The following is a 25,883-nucleotide window of genomic DNA, read 5'->3' as shown; positions in this document are numbered from 1 at the left end:
GGATGTTAAGTTCCAGCTTCAGCTTTGCCTTGGAAACCCTGCCATTCTGAGGGCACACACAGCTAGAGGCCCAGGAGAAGGAGAAGAAGGGGCAGGAAATCGGGGCGAGGCCCTAACGACACGCCTTCTACGGGCTGGTTCCCAAAACTGGCAGAGGAAAGAGTCCATGCTTTGAAGTCAAACAGCCTCGGGGTTCAATCAGGTTCCACTGCTGTGTGATCTTAGGCAAGTTGCTTGCTATCTCTGAGCCGAAGTTTTCTCATTTGCTAAACAACGAAGAAGAAAATGGCCGAAAGCTTTAAATAAGTAAGACAATGCACGTCACGTGGCTGCAGACTATTGTTTAATAAATGTCCCCTTTCCTGTTCCCTCTGGGGAGCTGGGAAAAATAAGTTTCCTCTCTGTACCTTCAGCTAGTTTGTATATTTCTGTACAATTTTACATATTTGCAATTGTTGTATGAAAGTATTTTAATATTGCCATGAAAACATCTATAATTGCTTTTAATAAGAATTTGTAAAGAACTTGTTTTTGCTTAAAAAAAAGAGCTTTTATTCTAAGTGGAAGTTGTAGATTAAAAGTTTGCAAAGAGCGGTCTATAGGCGGCTAATTAAGTAAACAGTAATATGTGATTTGGAGGCTTCTCTCTCTGGAAGGAAAATTAACTTTCGTCGGGGGCAATGCTGCTGTGTGCCGGCCACTGTGTATTTCTGCTTTATAGCGACCCTGTAAGCAAGTCACTTCATGGGTTTGGAAACTGAGCCTCAGACACGAGAAGCGATTTCCCCAAGGTCTCGTGGTGGACGAAGTTCGTCTCAACAGGACACACTGTCGACAGGTTGGCTCAGTGACTCCATGGTTGGTGCTTCAGCATCTGTTTTGTTCCGCCTAACAGCCTGCGGGGACATGAAGCCAGCCGCCACGGCAGCCCACACCAGCGCCGGCCCGGACAGCAGCCCACAGACTCAAGAGCAGGTTCAAGCTCCTGGTAGCACTTCCCCACCAGCCTGTGATCAGCGTCTACCCCGCCTCCCAGACCCCTGTGCCGTGTGCACCCCTTAGATGGGACCCCCGTGGGGCGCCCCCAAACCCCACTATTTGGGTTTGAGTAGACTCATCTGGCCCTAGCCTGGGAACCCCAAGTCCCTCCGCCCATGGGCCCTGGGTCCTACCTCTCCCTGCCTGCTCCTGCTTCAACCCGCCCACGCAGCCCCTGGACACATGCCCAGCACTCCCTCCAGGACCTATAACAAGTGTCTCGATTTCAGTGTCTCCCGTGGTCTCTTGTTGAACCGTGGTCCCATTGTTCCCTTACAAGGCTGTGAAGACACCACAAAAGCAGTTTCTCACCCAGCCTCTTGCTGTGAGCGCTTTTCCACGTATTCTGTAAACTTCGTAAACACCTTAATGGCCACAAGGTACCCCAGCCAGCAGAGGAAGCTTCGTTTATGTAGCTGCTCCCTTGGGAGGTCAGTTAGGGCATTTCTGACTGGACAGAACCCAGGTCAACACCTTTGTGCGTAAAGCTAACTTCATAGTTAGCTGTGATCTGAAATAGATTTTTTAGATATGAAATAGCTATAACGGCCAATAATCAGGATCCCTTATTGAGCGCTGACACTCTCCGGGGACTTTACCTGCGTTACTCCTATCAATGACTTCTCGAGGTCGACGCTAACGTCACCAAATCGTAGATGGAGGAACTGAGACTCAGACATTCATTGGCCTCGATACAAAGCCCAGCCAGGGCTGCGCCGAGACCCCTGCTGACATCTGAGCCCTTCCTTTCCTGCACACATATCGGTACGTCATTCTCTCAGAGGACACAGGTGTCCTGTTTATTCTGTCATTTCTCCCTCAGTATGGGAAATTTTAATTTTAGCGATCTGTTTACATCTGAGTTCATGATTGATTACGGGACCTACAGCAGCCTTTAAAGTCTATGGATCAGTCAGTTAGGTGTCCAACTTCAGCTCAGATTTGGCTCGAATCTCACGGTCCGTGGGCTCGAGCCCCGCGTCGGGCTCTGTGCTGACAGCGCGGAGCCTGGAGCCTGCTACGGATTCTGTGTCTCCCTCGCTCGCTCTCTGTCCCTTCCCCACTTGTGCTCTCTCTCTCTCAAGAATAAATGAAACGTTAAAAAAATTTTTTTAAGTCTATGTCGCCAAATGCTAGTCTTTCCCGCTTCTAAGCATGGAAGGTTGGGAAATCCCACTACTTTTTCTTTTGTTTCCTCCATGGTTTAATGCTTTTACACTTACCTCATTCCTTCAAGCATTTAGCTCAGGATGTGCGATCAGGTGTGGAATTTACTATGTAGGATGAGGCTCAACTGATTTCTCTCTCAAATTCCCAGCCACTTAACCTAGTTCCATTCGTCGAAGACAGTCTCTTTCCTACGAGAGATGGCGGGTTCCTGATCCGCCATAGAATGTGTGTCTTCACTCGTTCTTCTGTTTCCATGCACTCGCTCAGCAAGTATCTGTTCAGTGCCCGCCGTGTGCCAGACATGGCCAGGCCTCGGGGGCCCGGGGGGAGAAGACGGCTCCGATGATCAAACCAACCATCACGTGTTCTGGTGCGTCTGGCAGCCAAGGAGAACAGAGAGCGTGTGCCGTGACGGCTCACGGCAAGAGCCCCCGACTTGTTCCCGTACAAATACCAACCTTCCAGCTACTGAAGTTTTCTGAATTTTCGTACCTAGTCATTTAACTTTCCTTCCCTAACTCATACTTTGGTCTCCTTATCCTGCCAGATGAGAGGAGGAATGATTTTTTTTTTTCCCACTAATGAGACTATCACATCGTACGATCAAATTAAGTAACATTAAATAGAATGAGTACATCGTAAAGAATTGACATCATTATATCCCAAGACCGTTCCCTTCCCGTTTGCTTTTCTAATTCTCAAGAACGTGTTGTAGTTTTATAGTTTTTTTTTCCAAGTACATTGTTCAATTTCCTTGTTCAGCTTGTTTGTAAGCATTTTGTATTTTCACTGCTACTGTAATCAGGATTCCAGTTTTTATTATATTTTCTATCTGGCTTTTAGGTTATAAAATCAAGCTATTAATTTTTTTTTTAATTTTTTTTTCAACGTTTTTTTATTTATTTTTGCGACAGAGAGAGACAGAGCATGAACGGGGGAGGGGCAGAGAGAGAGGGAGACACAGAATCGGAAACAGGCTCCAGGCTCCGAGCCATCGGCCCAGAGCCTGACGCGGGGCTCGAACTCACGGACCGCGAGATCGCGACCTGGCTGAAGTCGGACGCTTAACCGACTGCGCCACCCAGGCGCCCCTAAAAAAAAAAAATTTTTTAAGGAGGCTCCATGCCCGACACAGGACTCGAACTCCCGGCCCCGAGACCAAGAGTCACATGCTGTGCTGACTGAGCCAGCCGGGCCGCCCATTTCACTGTTCCATGGGATACTTTTATAATCGGGTGAGGAAAGTTTCCATCTATTCCTAATTTTTAAAAGAGCATTTATTAGGAACAGGTGTTGAATTTCGTTACTTCTGCGATCTCGTAGGATGCTTCCCGCTGAGGGCTGCTCGTGTAAGATTCTCGTTTCCCTAGATGATTAGCTGCTGCGATGGTCACATCTGGGGGTTTCTTCTGGAGACGCTGCAGGTTTAAGTCGCGTGGCAGCTTTGGAAAGGGGGGTGGCCCTGAGTCAGCCCAGCTTGGAAGCGCGGAGACAGCCCGTGGATTCAGGGGCAAGACGCCCCAAGCTCCGGCAGGAGAGACCCTGGCCCCCAGCAGACCTCCGAGCGAGGACCGCTGTAACGTTTGCAATTTCGGGGAGCATTCGTTTCTCCGGGGGACGGCGAATCGCTCTGGCTATGGAGGGGACATTGAACGCTCCGGCGTCACGGGGACGCAGCGGATTTGGGGCCCGCCCTCCTCCTGCCGCGTGGCATTGTTCCGGGACCTTCCCGTGGTCCGGGCTCTGGGAAGTTTGGTTGAAGGATGTGGCAGATATGATAGAAACATGAACTTGACCTTGGCCGTGACCTTTGGCCTGGCATTCAGTCGACCGGGAGTGGGCCTCACGTGCAGGAACTTCCTGCTCCGTGGAGGCACCTTCTGACGGGCAAAGCAGTCCGTCCCGCTGGCGTCCCTTCAACAGTATACACCAAGTGTCACGAGCGTGCCCCCCACACTGTGCTAGAGTGTTTTAAAGTGTAGGTTTCACCGTGAGGACAGCGGATCAGGGGGTGACGGTCACTGAGAAAGTCTGCTCCCTGTGGTCCCCAGGAGCAGGGAGCGTGCGGGCCACGCAGGACCACACGGGGCCGGTCGGCAGGCTGGGAGGGGGGACGGTGGGCACAGAGCTTTGATGCGGTTGCTGTGGTGTCAGGTGGGTAGGGGCCGCCCCGGGGGACTAGGGCAGGTGGATAGAGACTCACAGTGTAAGCACCCTGTGACAGCCCAGACGGTCGGGCGTGTGGGCTCCGGATTAGTTGACTGGCATGACCTTCACGACCTGTACGACTCCAGGAACTAGTTAGTGCTGGGAGGAGTGGTCTCTCCAGGATCAGCGGGGCCCCGGAATGTGAAAACATAAGAAAGTACAGAAAAGGAAAAGGCGTGGCTAACACACACAGCACACCTACAACGAGAACGAGAGGGATGGTGGCCGCGAGGAGGTCAGAGGACTACCTTCGTGGAGGTGCCGCGAAAACCTTGCTGGTATTTCACTGACGTCCTCAATGGGGACGACACTAGGCCAGGTCGTTAGCAGAAGAATAAAGCAGCTACGACCAGGAGTTAACTACACTCTCTAACCTCTGGGGGCGTCACAGGCTTCGGCTCCTCTGATTTTACTCTTTCTGAAATGGGTCCGGAACAAAGAGGGTTCCAAGGAGAGGGGCCAGGGGAGAGGCCAGTCTCCAAGGGACCCGACCAAATTATCCATGCCTCCCCGAAAATTCGGAGCCCTTCTCTCAACTGAGAATCGCTCGCTTTCTCATCCTCTCAAATCCTGTAAAATGCATTTTATCAGCAAATCCTGTGGACACTGCTTGAGAAGGGGAGGGGCTCCCACCGTCCCACACTGTCCACCGGATGCTGATCCGCTCACGGGGCCCTGCACCCCGGGCACACCTCGCGCTAACTGAAGACCTGGGTCACTTTCCGGGCTCTGGATTAGGCAGGAGACAGGCGGCCAGTCCTTCCCAGCCCAGCACCCTCACGCACGGCCTCTGACGGGCCAGAATGGAGGGGAGGTAGACTCAGCCATGGTCCCCCACACATTGGGACAGTGTCTTAGGCTCTATAACCAAATACCGCCGACTGGGGGCTTGAGCATTTATTCCTCACATGCCTGGAGGTGGGGAATCCAAGACCCAGGAGCCAGCAGGGCTGGGTTCTGACGAGAGCTCTCCAATCCGTGGATGTCATTCTCCTTAACATCACCTCAGCCAATATTTACAAACTGTCTCTGTAAGGCGGCCCTTGGAAATCTGCCTTCGGAAAGAGCCTGAATCCACCGCAAGACAGTCTTAAGTCAGGTATGTAAACGTGATCCTAGAACAGAGATTAGAATTTCACCGCACGTCTTAGCGGGAGCCTTTGCCGCCCTGAAGCGTGGACGGGAGCAAGTCTGGAACCCTTGGCTATCAAATGATCTGCGGATCTTTGCAGATCAGCCGCATCCTGCCATCCCCGCCGTCGGTCCTGGGCTTTCCTTGTGCTTCCGATGACCCAGGATGAAGACAGGATTAGTTATACGTGTTGTCGGGGCGTCCCCCCAGCACCTGCTGCAGAGGGGGAGGGGGAGGGGGAGAATGCCCTCGGCACCGCAGCGGGACGGGACGGAGGGTCCCCCGCGGTGCTCCCCGCCGCTGAGGGCGCCATGCCGCTTCCCAGGTCACAGCACTCACCAGTGACGTAAGACAGCCCGGCTATGGGCCTCACTATCTCCCCTCTTTTAACTTCTCACGGGCGCGCTGCCTACTAGAAAGCGGGACCGGGGGCGGGGGAGTGAACCACAAGCCACACGAGACCATTAGCTCCACCACTTGAAACCTGCAGTGGTGCGGGGGCGAGCACCGGTGCGGGACGTGACCCAGGCCCTGGGCAGGCGCGGTCGAGTCGGAGAAACGAGAAACCAACAGGGGAGCCACGCGAACGCTGGGCGCACCAGCTGCCCGGCACGGCGTATGCCCTCGAGACGCGCGAGCCACGGCACTACCACGGTGGCTCCTGATGATGCCAGGCTATCGTCCCAGCACGGGAGCCACGCTGGGAAGCGCGTTCATATCCTCACCGCTGACACCGTCACCGGCCGCCTTCCTCCTGGAGCCCTCCGGACGCCTGCCCACGAGCCAGCGCTGGATGTGGTCCCCGGGGGGCGTCCACGGTCGGCGGTCGGGAGCAGGAAGGCTCAGGGCAAGACTGAGGAGGAACCAAGGGTCCGGGCTGGGGAACCGGGGGCAAAGGCGGGGCCCCCTGCAGACGCTGTGGCCCAGGGGCCCGGGCAGAGCTGGCTCAAGAGTGGAAGGCGGTTTGCAGCAAATCAAGGAGGACCCTGGGAGGCTGTGCACAGCGAGCCGGGACAGCCACCGTCCACCTCTGGTCACTGCCGTGTTGCCACCAGGATGCTGACGGGTCAGAGACCACGAACGGGATGGTAGGACAGCGGTTCTGCAAGTGGGGGCCTGAGAGCCAGCGGCACCAGGAACATGTAGAGATGCAAATCCTCAGGGACCCCCAGGCCTGCTGATAAGAAAGTAAAGGAGGCCCCCAGCCTCTGCAGGGAGGCAAGCGGTGAGCCAGCCTTTCTCCACTTCAGCCCTACCTGTAGAGAACCTGGGCAGCCCTCCCTAGGTCAAAGGTCAGCGAGGCAAACTATTCAAGGGATGTGGACGGGCCATCTGGCTCTTTTTTTTTAATGTTTATTTTTTTTTTGAAAGAGAGAGAGAGAGGGAGAGTGCACGAACACGAGCAGAGGAGGGGCAGAGAGAGGGAGACACAGAATCCGAAGCAGGCTCCGGGCTCTGAGCTGTGAGCACAGAGCCCCATGTGGGGCTCGAACCCACGGACCAGGAGATCACGACCTGAGCCGAGGTCGGATGCTTAACCGACTGAGACACCCGGGCGCCCCCGTCTCTCTTTTCAAAACTCCTCGGGCAAACCCAGCGGTGGAAAACCACCAGCTCAGAGAACGCACGGAACCATCCTGACCACATCCCAACCCGGGCTGTGGGCCCCGTGTGGCCACCAGCTCACCGGGCCCGCCCCAGGCCTGGCACATCACGTCCAGCGTGCTGTGGAGCGCAGCCCCATGATGTGGACAAAGCAAAGGAATTTGCTTCACAAACACCCTCAGGGTCGACTCAGCTTGATTCCTGGCTTCTTTCTTTTTTGATTCTTCATTTATTTGAGGGAGCCCGAGCTCGAGCAGGCGAGGGACAGAGAGAAAGGAGAGAGAGGATCCCAAGCCAGCTCCCGACGCAGCATGGAGCCCCACTCAGCTCTCAGGATCCAGGGATCACAAACTGAGCCAAAAACAAGTCTGTGGCTCCACCCACTAAGCAACCCTGGTGCCCCCTCTTGGCTCCACTTTGTCACTAGCACACGGGGGGAGGCAGACAGTCCCCACGTCAGTCAGTCATGGGCCTGCTGTGAGGGAGATAAAGAGGATAAAGGCTCAGCCGGGCCGGATGTGAGGGAGACTGAGGCCAACTTAGGAGAATGACTCAGCATGGCGGCTGTGGTGGAAACTGAGGAGAAGGGCTCAGCGGGGCGGCTGTGAGGGAACCTGAGTAGAAAAGATCAGCATGGGGGACTATGGGGGGCAACTGTGGAGGAGGGCTCAGCATGGTTGCCTGTGAGGCCCTCCACATCCGGGGAGGGCCCAACCATAAAACACCGGTGTGCCTGCCCCCTCACCCTGGGTGACCCCTGTCTCTCAGTCTGGGAAGAGCACGACGGCCACCTCGACCCAGTGCCTTCCTTGGGGGATGGGCTGGGGTGTTGCGTACGAGTGGGGTGGAGGGAGAGCCCTGACCCACCGGACCGCTAATCCCAAATTTGGGGTTCAGCGGGAGGAAGCTGTGGCGATGTGGCCTTTGCACCGCCACTGCCGGTGACACGCTGGGGATTTTGAGCTACGCACGCCTCGGATATGGGCCGTGTAGGGTTGGAGGTCCAGGGTGAGCATGGGGACCATTCCCATCGGGACACAGTGGAAGGACCACCGGGCCTGAGTTACCGGCCGTGCCGGGAGACCTGGCAAGAAGTGGGGTCACCGTCCCGTCGGGGGAACGGCCCTCGACCCGCGGGAGGACGGGGCTGCCATGGACAACGGGCGCCACGAATCCAGCGGGCGGGTCATCCCCTGCTGGTGCTCCCCTGTGGCGCCAGGACCCACTCTGGGGGCTGAAGGACTCGTCCCCTCTGCTGCCAGCCCCAAAGTCACCCCCAAGGTCTCCACGGCAGCCTGAGCCCAATGGCTGGGACTCGGGGAAGCAGAAAGACCCGCCAGCGCCCAGGGTCCGGCCGAGCCTTAGGGGGGACGGCACCCCTCTCCCACCGCCCGCCCTGCTTCCGTCCCACTGTCCCCGACACCACGGCTCCCAGGCCGCCTCCCGCAACCTCTTGCCCACCTCAGACTTGCTTCGTGCGGCAGAAGCCCCCCGATCTCGGGGTTCGCGGTGTCCTCTGACGTAGACTTGTCCGCGGCTGGGGGGTTGTGGGGCGTCCTCTACCTGACCCTTCCCCTTGTCTCCGATTCGGAATCGGGACGGGGTTTGGGGGACTCCTTCACGATCCTAAGGGCCGTTGTCCTTAGCCGCCCGGGAAAGGCCGGTGCACACCGGCAGGCAGGGCACCGAGGGCATCACAGATGGGAGCCCGGCCGAGAGCCTGGGGCCCGGGCAGCCTGGGGGGGGGGGGGGGGGGTGGTCTCAGCCACAGCAGCAGGAGGTGAACCTCGGGCTTCATCCGCCCCGAGCAGCCTCGCTGCAGACCGTCCTTTGGCCAACATCAGGCCAAGAATCGCCCGACGCTCGCGAGGGAAGCGGGTCTAACGCGGTCCCGATCGCCTCGGCGCTCTGGTGCGTCGCCAGCAGCGGGGTCTGGTGAAAATCACACGACCGTGTGACGCACGGTCTCCCCGGCGGTACCCGCGTGAGCCCCAACCAGCTGCTTCGCTTTGCCGGGCCGACGTTCGTCAGCTGGAAGAAGGGGAGGCTCGCAGGGCCGGGGTTACGGGAGATAAAGGACGTCAGGCCTCCAGCACGGGCCCCACCTGACGGGCGTTAGCATTTTCACATCAAGGGTTTTTAAGCTTCTCGGTGCGATGAGCTGTGATCAGCCCCTCCTGGCCGATTCATTTACCTCCCACCGCGCCGTCTATAAACAGGGACACCGTTTCCACCTGGGCAGAACAGGAGGGACGTCTGGGGCAGCCGTGCAGGGCAGGGAACCGCCTAATGAGCGTGGCTTATCTTTACCCAGCGCTTCTGCCTCGTAGACGCCGCTGTCTTGCCGCAGGCCAGCCCTTCCGGGAGAGTGACGCTCTCCTGCAAAGGGTGAGTTACGTCAGGCCGCTTGCCCCCTGGGGACACGAGGCGGTCAGCGCCAAGAGAGAGGACGTGTGCAGTCGGGAGCCCAGAGGGGGCGCTGGGATCGCCGGGGATGGGAGCCTCTGCTGGGACAGCCCCATCCCAGAAATGAAGTCTCCTTGGCGGGTGTGGGTTTTGAGCCCCCACCCCAGAGTTCGCTGCGGGAACCCAGGGTCGGTCACTCAGGGAAACGCTTCGCCCCAGGCGGAGGAAAGGCCGGACACATGTGTCAAAGGGAGTGGACAAGCCAGTGTCCTGTTCAAGGCTCCATCGGGAAAGTCCCACACCGCGGCCAGGCTTCAGCTGGCCGGCTGACCCCGGGGTCCCCCAGGCCCTGGACTCCAGCTCTGGAAACGCTGGGGGGTTGGCCCAGGTGAGGGGAGGGATGGGACAAGCGGGGGGCCCCCTGAGGAGCCTGGACCCCAGGGTCCCCGAGCTGGCTCTCTGGTGAGTCTGCGGGACTGAGGACCAGACCCGACGGGCACCTTGAGAGACAAGCCAGGCAGTGAGCGGTCCCAGCCAGTCTTCCTCTCAGGCATGCTCACAGCACAGGGACACCCGCACAAATCCGGGAGGCAGGAGAGGGTTCTCTGTCCCCCAAGTGGCCTCTCTCCCTGGCGGCCTCCCCACCTCCCGCTATAGGAACCGCTCTGAGGAACGAAGCCGAAGCGAATTTTCTTCTCTGAAACCCCCTCCTTCCGGATGGCTTACTGGTCAGGCTCACCAGCTGCACAAGGGACAGCTTCACCTGGGGGAGGGGAGGGTGTCCCCACCTCAGAGGGAAGGGGACAGGCTCTGGCAACGGGACCCTCCTACGAGCACGAGGCTGACCCTCTCTGGCTTCGTTGCCCCCACGCCCAGTCTACACGGTACAGGCAGCCCACGGGCCCCAGCACAGCCGTGCAGGACAGTGGTCCTAATGCCACCACAGGTTACAGGCGTGGACAGGACAGACACCCGTCCGAGCGGTAGAAGACTCACCCCGGCTCCAGGCAACCGCAGAGCCCAAGCACCTACCCCTGCTTCACTCCGTGTAGCTCTAGCAAGTGCCCCTTCCTCCAGAGAGCCCTCCCTGACTCCACCCTCATTCCCAGGCCACTTCCTGCTCACAGGCGCATTCTTTCCCTTTCCATGCATCTGCTTTTCTCCACCGAGGGAGGATTTGTGCGGGTCTTGAGAGCCGGGACCGTGTCTTACTTGTTTTATGTCCTTGCGTGCGTGCAAAGGCCCGTGGTGGCGCAAAGCTAGACTGCTGGGCTTTCCCGGGAGGGGCCGCCGTGCGGAGTCGAGGAGGCCGGGGGCTGAAGCGGAGCCTGGAGCCGGCCTGTCACCGGCACCACGTGTGGGCAGCTCAGTCGGTTAAGTGTCCGACTTCAGCTCAGGTCATGATCTCGTGGTTCGTGGGTTCGAGCCCTGTGTGGGGCTCTGTGCTGACAGCTCGGAGCCTGGAACCTGCTTTGGATCCTGTGTCTCCCTCTCTGCCCCTCCCCCACTTGTGCTCTGTCTCTCTCTCAAAAAATGAATAAAAAATTTGAAACCGGTAGCTTAACTGACTGAGCCACGCAGGCATCCCCAAACCATTCCATTTTTAAAAGAATTCCCGTTTGAGATCAAATTAAAATTACTCCAGAGACAATAGGCCCTTTAAAAAGCTCAGAAAGTCAGTCTCGTTAACTGTCAGGAACTGCGCCTGACGCGTCCCGCAGGAGCCAAGAGATGGTGAATGAGTTTCCTCGTGTGGAGCCCAAGGGAGGAGGGGGAGGTGGTGGCTCCCCACTTGGGGCGGGGCTGCTCCCCGAATGACCGGGCATCAGGGCCACGCATCTTCGTCCTGTGCCCAGGCCTCGCCCAATGTGCTCCCGCTGTGCCCGCAAGCTGGGGCCTCGCTGGGTGGTCCCAGCCACGACTGGCCTCTCTGACCCAGGCCGGGGGTCTCGGCCAGATTCCCTCTCTGCCCACCTCACCCCTGGGACTGAGGGCCACTGGGTCATCTTGGGGGTCATGGCCCCCATGGGCAGGGCTGGACCAGGGTGACCCAGAGAAGGGACTCTTGTCCCTGGTTTGCCCGGGGCCACCCTCGGAGAAGCCCAGGGCCCCTCACGGGCGGTTCCTATGCAGAGATGTTGGCCACGTCAGGGCGGGCAGCAGCCCAGGGCACTGACCCCAAACCTCCCAACTGTGTGGTCACTGCCCTTTAGTTCTCTTCGGATGCTTCCAGAGGAATCCGCGTCAGTCACCAGCTTCGAGGTACTTAAGGATAGTGTTTATTTCTTCCTTCAGTTTTCTCCAGATGGGGTGATTAATACTAGTCTCCCAGGCTGGGGGCTCACGCCCTGGCCCCAGGTCATCCCCACGATGGCCTCGACCCGGGGTTTGGACCCCAGGAGTCAGGTCCTTGAAGGGGGCGTGGGCTGGGGGTTGGGGGTGCGGGCTGGGGGTCTGGGTTGTGGACGGGGGGCCAGGGGCGCGGGCGGGGGGTCGGGGGTGTGGGCTGAGGAGTCAGGATCCAGTCTGAACCTGAGTGCTCATCACAGAATCCGCCTCAGCTCTGGACTTTCTCGGTGGTGCGGGGGAGGGGTGAGGTGCAACGCGGAACAATGTGTGGCTCGGGATGAAACCAGGTCACGGAGGTGGGACTTGGTCCAGAGCACCCCCTTCTTCCTCACTCCGCTGTCCCGGGCTCTTGGAAGCAGCCCGCAAGCCCACTGCTGCTGGCAGAGATCTGCCCCCAACACCTCCCCTGAGAAGCCTTCCTGACTTTCACCGGCTCCTGTTGGCCGGCCCCCGTATGCACATTTGGTGCTCCCACAGAAATTTGCACTTCGTCACTGTCTTCAGACGACCCCTCAGGGATCATTTCTACATTTTGTCACGAGAGAAGTTTCTATGAATGTGTAGAACACAGAAGGATCCATAAACATAAAGTCCCATTGTCTGGGGGGAAATGACCGTCTTGTTATGTTTCTTGATCGTTTCATGTTAATTTTAGTTTTCCGGGGGCATTTCAAGATCTTTTAGGAACGAGAAGCTTGCTTCTCTTACTTGCTTTCTGCATTTTTTTTCTTTAAAAAACAAAAACAACTTCACAGCATCTACCAGGGTGCCAGGCAGCACTTGGTAAATACAGTCAGAGGATGGTGAATGAGTTCGGAATAGGCCACCACCCTGTAGGACACCTCACATGCCAAAGCTCACCGGGTGACTGCTGAATGAATGAGTGAACGCCCCCTTGGCTCAGAAATGGATCCCATCTCTCCATTCTCCCTGTTGGCTGGCTTGGTGAAGAAGAATTCACCAGAAACAGAAAAACAACGTAAAAAAATGGAATGAGACGAAAAATATAGTAGTGTGGGATGATGTGCTTGGTAGGTAAGTGATTTCTGTACATTCCACAGGGGGGTTCTGGCTCCTAGCCTCTCCTGCATTGGCAAAAGCAGCTGGGGGTGTGTTTGGAAGGCACCCGCTGGATCTGTGCCCTGTCACCTTCCAAAAACCCCCTGCTTCCTCTGTCGCTGAAAGGCAAACCACGAGACGGGAAAATTCAACAGGAGGAATGGTTACATTTAAACACCGGTGTCCCAGAGAAAATCTTTCGTGGGACCTTCGACACTATCAGTTGCTGTCTGCACACGCGGACTTCTGTTTGCTAAGGGAGGGGACTGAGGAAAGGTCTTCAGCTTGACAGAGTGATTGCTCGAGCAGACGTGCCCGTCAGTTTGCCTGGCTGTGCATAATTTCCCCTCTAGGTTAGGATGCTGTTCCCACAGCCCCTGTGCTGGGACATCCGTCTTCACGGCCACATGCGGAAACCTGACCTCAGTGACCAGTGACATTCCGCTGGGGTTTTAAGATAGAATCTACGTAGATAAATAATACATAGTAGAGGGGGGAAGAATTTTTTTTCTTTCTAGATTTCCTTTTGGAAAGGTTTCTTCAGAAAACAGTTTTTGACTAACTCACTTAGGGTAAAAGTTGAGTCTTCAGGGCACGATTTATTCAATACGAGACTAGAGGGTGTGTGTGTGTGTGTGTGTGTGTGCGTTGGGGTGGGGTGGGGAGGGTTGCAAGTCGGGTTCACTTGTGTACCTTTAGAGGAAACACAGGAAGAGCAAGAGGAAGGGGTGAAGGGGGAAGCCTCCACAGTGGCTCTTCCCCTCGCTCCCCTTCATCTTATGTAAGGTGACTAAACTCACAAAATAATTGAGCCACATTAGTTGGAGAGGCAAAAGCCATGATGGGGCAAATCTCTGTGTTCACACCAATGCATTGGAGTATGGACGGTTCAAGCATGGCAGCAGACAGGAACACAGAGGAACTACGGGAGGGCTTTCAGAGTTTCACAGAGCTATAATATTGGGCAGCTGAAACACAGTGGAATCTCCAACATCTGCTGAGGATGAGGACCCAATGAGCACTTTGGATGGATGGATGGATGGATGGATGGATGGAAGAGTGGATAGATGGATGGGTGCATGGGTGGATAGGTGGGTGGGTGGATGGGTGTATGGATGGATAGGTGGCTGGAAGAGTGGATAGATGGATGGGTGCATGGGTGGATAGGTGGGTGGGTGGATGGGTGTATGGATGGATAGGTGGCTGGATGGATGAGCGGATGGATAGATGGATGGGTGGATAGGTGGGTGAATGGATGGATGGGTGGGTGGCTGAATAGGTGGGTGGATGGATGGATGGATGGATGGATAGATAGATAGATGGATTGATGGATGGGTAGATGGATGGGTGGATGAGTGGATGGATAGGTGGATGGATAGGTGGGTGGATGGATGAGTGGATGGATAGATGGATGGGTGGATAGGTGGGTGGATGGATGGATGGATGGATGGTGGATGGATGGGTGGGTAGATAGATGGATTGATGGATGGGTGGATGGATGGGTAGATGAGTGGATGGATGGGTGGATGGATAAGTGGGTGGATGGATGGATGGATGAATGGGTGGATGGGTGGGTGGATAGGTGGCTGGATGGATGAGTGGATGGATAGATGGATGGGTGGATAGGTGGGTGGGTGGATGGGTGGGTGGGTGGATGGATGGAGGGATGGATGGGTGGATGGATTGGTGGGTGGATGGATGGAGGGATGTATGGATGGGTGGGTGGATGGATGGATGAATGGATGGATGGGTGTATGGATAGGTAGATGGATAGATGGATGAGTGGATGATGGATAGGTGGGTGGATGGATGAGTGGATGGATAGATGGATGGGTGGATGGGTGGGTGGATGGATGGAGGGATGGATGGATGGGTGGGTGGATGGATGGGTGGATGGATAGATGGATGAGTGGATGATGGATAGGTGGGTGGATGGATGAGTGGATCGATGGATAGGTAGGTGGATGGAGGGATGGAGGGATGGATGGGTGAGTGGGTGAATGGGTGGATGGATAGGTGCATGGAGGGATGGAGGGATGGAGTGATGGAGGATGGGGGTGATGGAGGATGTATGATGGATAGATGGCACTCACTGTGTGGTTATCCTGAAACTCATGGTTTATTTCATGAGCGTACGTGTATGTCAAGGTTATAGAAGATACTCTGCCAACTTAAGCACACTCAGCACAAAGCAATGCCTTATTCCTTCCAGAAGTCATTGCCTTTCCTTCTGGTCCACCAGACAAACACGTGTGCTCTGTCTTCACCTCAGAGATGCGTGTCCAGACTGAGCAGAGCAGTAGCTCTCGCACACGAGCTGGCTTGTGCCGATAACAGAGTCCTGACTCTCTCAGGCGTCTGCAGCTGAACACGCCCTTCTTCTGCAGACATCTGTGCTGCTCTTGTCATTGGCTACGCATGAGAGTCCTCTGCCCACGAAGCCACCCGCGCACACACACCACACACCTCTTGGGTGCTGCGCTGGGGCAGGAGTGCCCCCTGAACTCCGTTCGTTGCCTTTTTTCTAATCACACAGAGAATTTCAATGAAAGGAGATCACTGCAACGCCGGCTGTCAGCTCCGGCGTGGCCCCATAATCATCACCTTGTCAGACCTTGAAATCCTCCCACACGCTATGTCGTGGTTCCGAGTTCATCTGAATTTATGAATTATTTGTGAAGATAATGAAACCCATCAGATTACCTTTTAACTCCATTTGAAAGAAATGAACTGGCAAGACCGTAACGACTTAGGAGAGGACTTTCATGTCCTTAAAACAGCCGACTGACGTCCTCTCCCCTCTGCCCTCAGCCCTCCCTCCCCTCCTGGTCTCCTGCCTCTTCCTTTTCCTTCTCACCAGAGGCTTAGAAGGACAGGGGAGCCGAGGGACTGATCTTGAGAAAAAGCGTGTGTGAGTGTGTGCGTGCACATATGTGAGTGTGTATGTGTGAGTGCACATGTGAGAGTATGGGTGTGTGTGTGTATATGTGTATGGTGTGTGAGTGTGGGTGAAGGTGTGTATATGAGGTGTGTGTGTGGTGTGTGTAAGAGTGTGGTATGTACTGTGAGAGTGAGTATATGTGTGAGTGTGTAAAGGTGTGGGTGACTATGTCAGAATGTGTATGTGACATAAGAGCATGTCTGTGTGTACATGCGTGAGAGTGTAAACGTGTGTGTGTGGTGTGGGTGTCCGTGTGTGTGAGCGTGTGTACACATGAGTGAGTGTGTAGGGCTGTGTGAGTGTGGTATATGCTATGAGAGTTTGTGTGGATGTGTGTGGGCGTGCGACGTGAGAGCGTGTGAATGTGTGTGCGTGTGTGAGTGGGGGTGTGTGTGGGTGTGGTGTGTGATGTAAGAGCATTTGCATGTGTGTGCATGTGTATGTGTGTGAGCATATGTGTGAATGTGACTGCCTATGTGTGTGGTATGTGTAAGTGCGGGTGAATGTGTAAGACTGTGAGGGGGTGTATGAGGGTGTGTGTGCATGTGAGTGTGTGTGGGTAGGCGGTGTGTGATGTGAGTGTATGTCTGTGTGTAAGTGTGGTACCTGAAGTGAGAGTGTATGGATGTGAGTGCGTGTAGGTGTGTGGGGTGAATGTGTGAGTGTGCATGAGTGTGCGTGTGGGCATGTACATGTGTGTGTGAGCGTGCACACATGAGTCTGTGGGTGTGTGCACGTGAGTGCGAGCACATGTGGGTGTGTGGGGTGAATGTGTGAGTGTGCATGAGTGTGCGTGTGGGCATGCACATGTGTGTGTGAGCGTGCACACACGAGTCTGTGGGTGTGTGCACGTGAGTGCGAGCACATGTGGGTGTGTGAGGTGAATGTGTGAGAGGGTGCATGAGTGAGTGTGAGCACATGTGCACGTGTATGAGTGAGCGCAAGCACATGTGGGCACACGCATGAGTGTGTGCGAGCACATGTGTGTGCGTGTGTGTGAGCACATGTGGGTATGTGGGTGAGTGTGTGAGTGTGAGCACGTGTGCAGGTGTATGAGTGACTGTAAGCACATGTATGCACATGTGTGTGTGAGCACATGTGGGTGTGGGGGTGAATGTGTGAGAGTGTGCATGAGTGAGTGTGAGCACGTATGCACGTGTATGAGTCAGCACAAGCACATGTGAGCACATGCATGAGTGTGTGTGAGCACATGTGGGTATGTGGGTGAGTGTGTGAGAGTGTGAGCACGTGTGCATGTATATGAGTGACTGTAAGCACATGTATGCGCATGTATGTGAGCACATGTGAGTGTGTGTGGGGTGAATGTGTGAGAGCGTGAGTGTGAGCACATGTGTGTACATGTACGAGTGTGTGAGCACATGTGAGTGTGTGGAGTGTGTGTGTGTGAGTGAGCACACGTGAGTGTGCATGGGTGTGGGTGTGTGGACAAACTGCGGAGTCCAATTCAAAGGGGACGGGACCCCATATCTTCCTGCCCCCCGACAACACCCCGCTGCCACCAGCGAGGCTCTGGAAGGCAGTCCTCAAGGATGAAAATCAGCCAGAAAGGGTATTACGGAGAAAAGTACCGCCTTCCCCTCTCTTTGTCCAGAAGGTTAATTACAAACGTGCGGCACTAGCCCAGAGCTTTCTCTCCTCTAACCCCTCCCTCCATGACCCACCGATGGTGTCGCTCACCGAACCACGGGCTGCACGGCGCCTTCCGTGCGGCCGGTGAGCCCCGGGCCACGGACAGCGAGGACAGTGTGCACGGCTCGCACCTGCCCCCTCACAGGCCTGTGGTGCGACTGTCCCTGCCCCCGCCGGTCTGTGCACAGCACGGTCAAGCCCAGGGGCCTTGAACGGGTGGGGCCTGGGGATGGAAGGGCCCAGCCTCCAAGGGGCTCACGGAAGGCCCCCTGCCAGCAGCGTCTCCCGGGGACCGTGACGCGGGCCGCTGACCAGCCTCCGTTGCATCCAGGGTCTACCTGTCACCACGGGTCTTGCTCGCCCTGGGGTGGGGGCTGCACCAACCCCCACTCAAAACGCGACTCGGATGTTGGGCCTGATGGTGCATGCACTCCAAGAGGAAGGAGGAGTCTAATCACTGACAGGATGGGTCTCTCGGGGGAGCGTAGCAGGCCCCCAACAGGAGCGTGTGAGAGTGACGAGGGGGCGGGCCCCGGCTTCTATTGTGACCAGGGGTGGGGCTCCGCAAGGGGTCCGTGGCACAGGCCGGCTTGTGTGTGGCTGGATCTCCCCACCGACATCGAGGGGAGGAGCACCCAGGCTGTCTCATCCGCGGGCCCAGATGTGGGCAAATGCATGGAAGATGGAGTCAGGCTCATGGTGACCCCACGGCCGGAGCCACAAGACCCCCAGGGCCCGGCTGCACCCTGCCCACTGCCCCGGTCTCCCTGGGACCAGGCCCACCGGCCCCAAAGCTGGGCCCGCACCATGGGTGATGTTGCGGAAGTAGTTGGGGTTAAAGTCATTCCCCCGCCTTCCTCCCAGGACACGGGCTCCTAACACCCCGAGCAGCTCTCTCTGCTTCCCGCTGATTCCACAAGTGATCCGCGTTCCATTCGGCACCTACTTGCTGCGTCCTAATACGAGCTAAGCCCAGGTCCGGAGCTTCCTAATGCAAACCTGTCCTCCAAGAGCTTACGGGGCGCCTGGGGGCTCCGCCGGGTAAGCATCTGACTCTTGGTTTCCGCTCAGGTCACGATCTCACGGTTCGTGAGACTGAGCCTGAGTCGGGCTCCGTGCTGCCAGTGCGGAGTCTGCCTGGGATTCTCTCTCTCCCTCTCTCTCTCTCTGCTGCTCCCGCACTCTTTCTCAAAATAAATAGATAAACTTAAAAAAAAAAGAGAGTTTATAATCCATGGGATCCTGAATCGAGCCCTTCCTGCCTTTATCTGCATTTGAATTCTGTGGATTGACTATTATGCTGTTGTCCAATTTGGGGCAAGCCCACTTTCGCACACTAATTCCGATCCTTAGTTCCCCTCGTGGACCCATCCCACCCCCTCCGACGTGCTCGTCTGTCAGGCCACCCTCGACCCCACGGCTCTGCCCCACTCCTCCCCACGGCTGCAGTTCACAGCCAGTGCCCCGTAAGCCTTCCCCCTGTGACGCCGTGACCAGAGTTCCCTGCACAGGTAGGTTGGGGACAGTCTGCAGGGCGCGTGGCCCTGCCCTTCCTACAGGTGTGCGAGCACAGAGCTCCAATTCCACCTGCGGCATCTCCAGAACCGCCCTGGAAGGAGGGGCAGGGTGTTTCCACCCCGGCCCTGCCCTCCGCCCTCGTGGCACCTTGGATTCTTTGTTGACAGTCTTCTTGAAGCTTCTCTGCCCAGCCTATAAAAGGGACTCTGGACGCCCTGCTCTGGGCACATGCGATTTCCCGGTATCCCTCGTAAAACACGCGGCCGCAAGCTGAACAGTGCCCCTCGGGATTGCTGGTGGCGGCCGAGGACGCTGGGGACCCACCCTCGCTTTCCACAAAGGGCCCTCACAAGCTGACCCTACCTCAGCTCAGCGCCAGGACCCACTGCCCACCAGACGCCCTGGGCTCCTCGTCACGCCTGGATTTTCCTGCTTTTTCGGAGCCTCATCTCCTATTCTGAGCCTGTCCTGATGGAATCCTGTTCAGCTTTGTGTCCTCCTGGGATGGATCGGTGGCCTTCACGTGAGAGTCACGGATGATACTAACCATTGAACGGGACAGGGCTCAGTGCCAGGCCCTCGCGCCCCATCCGGACGGCCTTCCAGTGTCCAGGATGCTGCTGCCCGAGGAACCAGCGCTCATGGGGCCCCTGCGTCTCCCTAGGAAGTCCCGTCATCCCACTGCCCTGACCCCCTGGGTCTGGCATGGGTTGGGCTCCCTAACTGCGAGCTTCCCCAGACCTAGGACGGGCGTCTCCCAGCAATGCAGCCCTAAGTGACACGTGTCTCATTTCCTCGTTTCAGATGTGGCCGCTGCTGGACATGCGGCTGTGTCCTTTCTGCTTCCCTGGGAGGCAAGCGCTAAGTTGTCTTCATCCAATCGTGAAATGTTCCTTCAACACAAAGAGTTGCTGGTTTTGGAGACCAGTTGCCCAGGGTGCAGGGTGCAGGCCGTCCCTGGGGTCTGGGCATGACGCGGGGCCCTGGTCCCCTCTGTGGACAGGGCTTTCTGCAGCCCGCGGAGCCCAGAAGGCCACCCCAAAGCAAACTTACTCTCCGTGGAGCTGCGGGAAAATCAGAACAGCATCACAGGACCTGTGCTCTGATGCCATTAACCGGCCACCCTTCCCTGGAAGCTTCTAGCTCCGCCCCTGCTGTCTCCATTGCAGCCCTGGGGCCTGATGGAGGTGTCTCACCGTAACTTCACACGGGGACTGGTGTTTATCCAGCTCTTGTTTTCCCTACCTCCCCTGCCCTCAAGTGAGGAATATATTCCTACGGGGAAGGTGGTGCTGTTTCTCTGAGGTACCAGGTGTCTCTGAAAGAGACAGGGTTTGCCGCTCAGAGCCCCATCACGGCGTTTGGGACGGAAATGCCGTGGCGGTATGTAAGTCACCCTCTAGGAGCCAAACAGCCTCCTGGTGCTGGTGCATCTCTAAACCAAAAGCTGTGTGTTTGCCCCTGGGGTGCCTGGTCCAGGGAGGAGCCTGGCTTTCCCGGGGGACGCGTGCGTGCAGGAACGGCAGGACGCCCGCACTCAACAGGCTGCCTTGCCCGGCAAGGAAGGAGCTGTGCTCACCGAGCCGATTCTGCGTGCAAAGCTCAGCCAAGCCCCCGAGACACCTGGGGCCCCTCGTGAGACCGCCCGCGGGGTGGATAATGTGGCCGAGTACGGTCGGTCCTCACCCCAGCACCCACCTAAGATGCGTGGGTCCAGCTGTGGGAGGACGTGGGAGCCCCTGGGAAGGGACGCCCCCCTCACAGGACAGTGGTCCCCAAGGGAACTCAAGGGTGTGGGGTCAGGGTCCAAGCAGAAAACCATGCTCGCGCTCAGCAGAGGATTCCACTTATGTCACGCCCAAGCCCAGGCCCTCGTGACACGCCAGTGAAAAGCCTCCTTTCCTGTCATCTCTCGGGGACACAAAGCACATGGAGCGACAGCCACTGGTGCCAATGCTGGGGAGGGTGCAGGTCCGGCCCTGAGGGTCTTGGACACTGGGTTCCGGTGCTCAGGGCCCCCGCGTCCCCGTCGGGTGTCCTGGAGCCAGACTTACCGTCTGTGGGTAGACGTGGGCCCCGTGCTAGTAAACGTCTGACGGCGAGCGCGAGGTGTGTAGGGGGGAGCAGGGGACGTGATCTGCAGCTTTGCCAATGTCTGTGTCGCAAACACTCCTGCCACGGCCCGTCGCGAGGCGCCAGCGGCCCCGAATAGGGTGAGGCGTCCTGTCCCTGCCGAGTAACATTTCCGCGTGGGCACCACAGTCGCGCCCTCAGGAGCACAGATAACAGGAAAGCGTACTGAAATAATCAGGAGGTGGGGAGTTGTGACTACACGTCACCTTTGTTTTGAATATAATTTATTTAATTGTAAGCTTACATAAGCAGTTTTAGTAAGGGCCGTGCACGGACGGCAGATTAGCAAACTCCCGACAACATGTATCGACCGGCTCTCACAAGCCTAGCACTCGGCCAGCTGGGAAGGAGGAACGTGCGGGCATCACGTGGCGTCCAAGGGGTCAAGTTCAGCACACGAAGACACTCCTGGGCACCCAGGAGCTTTAACGGGAGCAGATATGACTTGGCCACGTGGGGGAGACCCGGGAGGCTCTGCTTCGTGGCCTGTCACCCTGCACGGCTCCCGGGCACAGGGACAGCGGGAACGCAATCCAGGGAACGCCGCGGGGGCCTCGTCCGGCACCCAGGGTGACCGCAGCCCTCCGCCCAAGCCTCGGGGCAGGGGTGGCCCGGCACGTCCAGCTTGCACAGCCCGCCCTGACATCCGGACTGCTCTCCCCAGCGCCCAGTTTGGAAAGGAGCAAGCCCACGTCCCAGGAAGGGAAAGGTGGAGACGAGGGTGTGTGCGGGGACACAGCGTGAGCACGAGTGATCGTCCTCGAAGCATGTGCTGGCTGTACTCATCTCTTACGCGGGAGAACAAAACTGTCTTAACAGCGACAACTTTATTGCGATTCCCACACCTGAAAACAGGAAGCAAGGGGAAGATCCTGTTGAGAGGGTTGGGCGGTTACCTGGGTCTCGTGCCTGGGACAGCGGGCCCGGGATGGGCAGGAGGAAGGCAGCTAAGGTTCACTAGCCGTGGGCGTGGCCCACGAGGGGAAGTGCTCTGTTGTTCTAGTAAAGGCTCCTTTCAAGTCTGCGGGGGCGCGGAGGGGAGCTGAGCGCGGAGGACCACGGTTTGTGGAGTGCTCGTTACAAGACAGGGCCCTGGTTGTCACAAGCACACCAGCCAGGGAGGTATTACTGCCCCACTTTACAGATGAGAAGGCTGAGCCGCAGGGAGGCCGGGAAGCTCGCCCAAGACCCATCACGAAGTCATTTACGCTGAGCAGACAGGAGGTATGCCAGGAGCCACCCTCCTGGGACAGCCACTCCCGTTCTCTCTCCTCCAGCCGTGGCCCTCCCCGAGGTGGTGCCTCCGGAACGAGGCACCGGGAGGACAGCTGGTCCAGGTGGGGCCCCTGCCCTGCCTGGGCGCAGGGCCCAGGGCACAGGGCAGTGAGGACACCGCCTCCTGTGGAGTGGGGGCCTCTTACCGAACTTACCGCACGCAGGGCCCTGACCACGTCGGATCTTTATAACAAGTGAGTGCGGTGGGTGCCGTTACAAACTTCCCTCACACCGTGAAAAGGAAGCTGAAGTGACCCCCCCACCCCTGGGGCCTGCGCTCCCCCTTCGGGCGCGGCCATCAGGCCTGCAGCGCTGCCTCTCTGAGGAGGCAGGAGCCAGTCACAACAGCGCCCTCCCAACGTCTGTGTCCCCGAGAAGCTCTCTCTTGGGTGCCCAGGCCCGGGCCGGGGAGGGAGCGCCGTCCATCAGCCACTTTGGGATTCACCCAGAGCACTGCCCCTGCCCCGCTCTCCTCCCTCCTTAGGTCACTTCCGTGGGATGAACGGTGATGGCGAAGGTACCCAGCGGGCAGCTGTGCCCGCCCAACAAGTGTGGTTCTTAGCTGGTCACCGGGCACAGCACCGAGACCTGTCTGCTGGCTCCTTCGCTGGGGCAGCCGCACTGGCCAGAACCTCCCTGGCTTCCTGGTGGGTAACGTGGGGTCGCCGTGTGTCAGGGGTCGTGGCCCAGAGCCCGGCACCCAGCACGGCTCCAACAGGGTGCCCACTGCTCTCAGCCCTGTGGTCACCGTCCGCTTCTCCCAGGAACTGAAAATCGGCTCAAGCTCCGGACAGACCGGTGGACTTGGGCCCCAGCCACAGCTCAGGGGAGGGATAGTACTCGGATGTCCCTCTTTCAGAAGCATAAGACGCTCCCAGGGCGTGCCGGCAGCTTTTAAAGCTTTCAAGGGACCCCCTTCGGGAAGAACCTGACACAGTAAAGCAGGTCTGAGGCTGGGGCCCAAGGAAAAGAAAACCAGCCACTTTTTCTCCTGCTCTGTCTTTAAATCTCCTTTTCTCAGAAAGTTTATGCTAACTGAACCTTATCGGGAGCCCAAGCTCCTTTGCTGGCTTTCAGGTGATGGAAAAGACATGGGGTTTTCGAAGTCAGACGATCTGGGTTTAAAGACAGGTCTGTGGCTGCTGCGTGACTACAGGTAAGTCACTTACCCTCTCTGAGCCTTCCCTTCCTCACTTGGGAAATGGGGGAAAGGGGGGACACCTGGGTGTCTCAGTCAGTTAAGAGCCCGACTTCGGCTCAGGTCATGATCTCAGTTCGTGGGTTCGAGCCCCACGTCGGGCTCTGTGCTGACAGCTCAGAGCCTGGAGCCGGCTTCCGAGTCTGTGTTTCCTTCTTTCTGTGTCCCTCCCCCACTTGTGTTCTGTTTCTCAAAAAATAAAAACATTTTAAAAATAAAAAAAAGAAAGAAAATGGGGAAAGGGTCGTGTCAACCCCACAGGATGGCGAGGAGATCAAAGGAACGAAATCAATCTGCGGACGACGAAGCCCCAGGCAAACGTGAGCCGCCACGATTTGCCGCGAAGAAATGCTCAACTGCGGGAAGCAGAACCTCGGGGAAGGCGCGTGTGTGAATCCCCTCCCTCCATTCTAGCGGTCTCTGTGTCCCTGTGTCATGCCATCACGAGCCACGTGTCACCTTTTGGGAAGGAGGCAAAGTACAAAAACGAAGGAGACAGCTCCAGGGACAGACATGTGGGGGCGAGGGTCACGTGCAGGTGGCCTTCTCAGGCCACCCCAGAGGCGAGGCCCAGCAGCCCCGAAGGCCGCTCTCCCCCGGCCTCCGTTACGCAGCCGGCACGGTGCGCCCTGGACAGAGGGGAGTCTGCTCCCCGAAATGCCCCCTGGAATCCTCCGGCTTTATACCCTCAGCCTCAGAGCGGAAGCCTGAGTTTTGTTCCCTACGGAATTTTTAGAAACAGAACAGCTTTTTGAAACTTTTCCTCCTCACCTACCAGTTTACCGCCCGTACGGAGAGGCAGCCAGCCTGCGAGGGGTTTAAATGAGGCGGCCGGGTAGGTGTGGCGCGCAAGCTGTCACTGCGTTTTAAACATAGCTCACGACGCGCGGCACAGACACCATTCACAAACCTGAGTCACCGGTTCCAACGGGAGCCGCGCACGGGTATAAATAGCCTGTGTGTGTGTCACACAGAAGAGAGGGAAGTGTGGGGAATAAGGTAGAAATCATCGTGCCCAGTTGAAACATAAAAACCTCAGCCTTGTCATTATTTACAACCCCAAGGACACCTCCTACCCAAACAGGAGAGGACGTCAGAGGGAAAATTCTAAATAAGCCAAAGTCCTCGAGTGGCACTAACAGAACGAATGACGTAGCATCACAAAAGGAGGCTGTAATTGCGCCGTCTCGCCTCCTGGCCGCCCGATGCACACAGCACAGAGCAGGTGCAGGGCGTTTCCCGGGCGCCGCTGCTTGGGGTCCTTAAGAGAAGACAGGCGTTGACGACGTCGACCGGTCGATTTGCCTTCGTTGATTCTGCGACGGCTTTGGACCGACAGCGGGAGAACACAGTTTGTGGTGGCAAAGAACACTTTGAACGTGAAAATGCTTTAAAAAATCATTCTTCCCTCCGATTCCCGCCTCCCCTGAGACTTTGGACATAATTCATGGCCAGCAGCCGGAGCCCCAGCTCCCTGTGTCGCCGGGCCGACTCCCACAAAGCAGAGCGCGAAAACAGGCCGCCCGCGGGCTCGGGGCTGGTGGGAGCCAATGGCGAATCCGCGCCCCCGCAGACCCTCCCGCGGAAGCGCAGGGCGCTGCGGGGCTCCGAGGACACACAGAGGGCTCGGGTAGCCCGCGACACCCTGGAGGCCTCAGCAGGTCCTGGGTCATTCTGTTCCTGGGCAGGCAGTTTGTGGCCTGCCAGCCGTGCCCCCCCCCGCCCGCGGTCCCGGGCTCACTGTGGACCGCACGGGGTGCTCAGAGGGGCGGGGGTCACTCAGGCAGCAACAGTCCTTGCTCAGGAGAGGTCCCGTGGCCCAGACGGGATCGCCACCTGGGTGCGGGCTGGGCAGCGACCCCCACGCTCCGTGACCTCGGTCCCCGCTGCCGCAGGAATCCGCCGTCTGCAGGTGTCTCTCACGCACCCCAGTCCGGGCCCTTCTCCAACCGCCAGCCAGTCGCGAGGACTCCGCCTCGAGCCTCTCCCGTCCCCGTCTCTGATGACCTGTGCGGCCCGGGTTAAGAGCTCACTAGAGTGTAGATCATGCTGAATGCAGAAAGAAGAGGAAGAGAAGGAGTGAGTGGGAGCCCAGGAAGGACTCAGACCCTCACAACAGGGTCCTTCCTGAAGCCGGAGCCCTTGGCTCCCTTCCCGTCCTGGCACCGGAGCCAGGTCCCCCCACGGTCCACGTCATCTCC

The 25,883-nt window shown here is 57.5% G+C and overlaps 1 protein-coding gene across 3 annotated transcripts in view; it reads right to left on the bottom strand.

Annotated features, from left to right (window-relative positions):
- Positions 1–23,859: 23,859 nt before the first annotated feature.
- The window catches only part of CNIH3 (cornichon family AMPA receptor auxiliary protein 3), an 88,012-nt gene continuing 85,988 nt past the window's right edge, over positions 23,860–25,883 (bottom strand). The window contains exon 5 of one of the 3 annotated variants that reach the window (XM_047848194.1): positions 23,860–25,731. In XM_047848194.1, the coding sequence (XP_047704150.1) occupies positions 25,483–25,731 (249 nt within the window). In that variant the 3' untranslated portion in view covers positions 23,860–25,482. The remainder of the gene's footprint in view (positions 25,732–25,883) is intronic. The other 2 variants (XM_047848195.1, XR_007149860.1) reach the window with 2 other exon arrangements.

This window comes from Prionailurus viverrinus, unplaced genomic scaffold (assembly GCF_022837055.1).
Source record: "Prionailurus viverrinus isolate Anna unplaced genomic scaffold, UM_Priviv_1.0 scaffold_53, whole genome shotgun sequence".
NCBI lineage: Eukaryota > Metazoa > Chordata > Mammalia > Carnivora > Felidae > Prionailurus > Prionailurus viverrinus.
The sequence above is the reverse complement of the archived record's forward strand: the minus strand, read 5'-3'. Positions and strand labels throughout refer to the sequence as shown.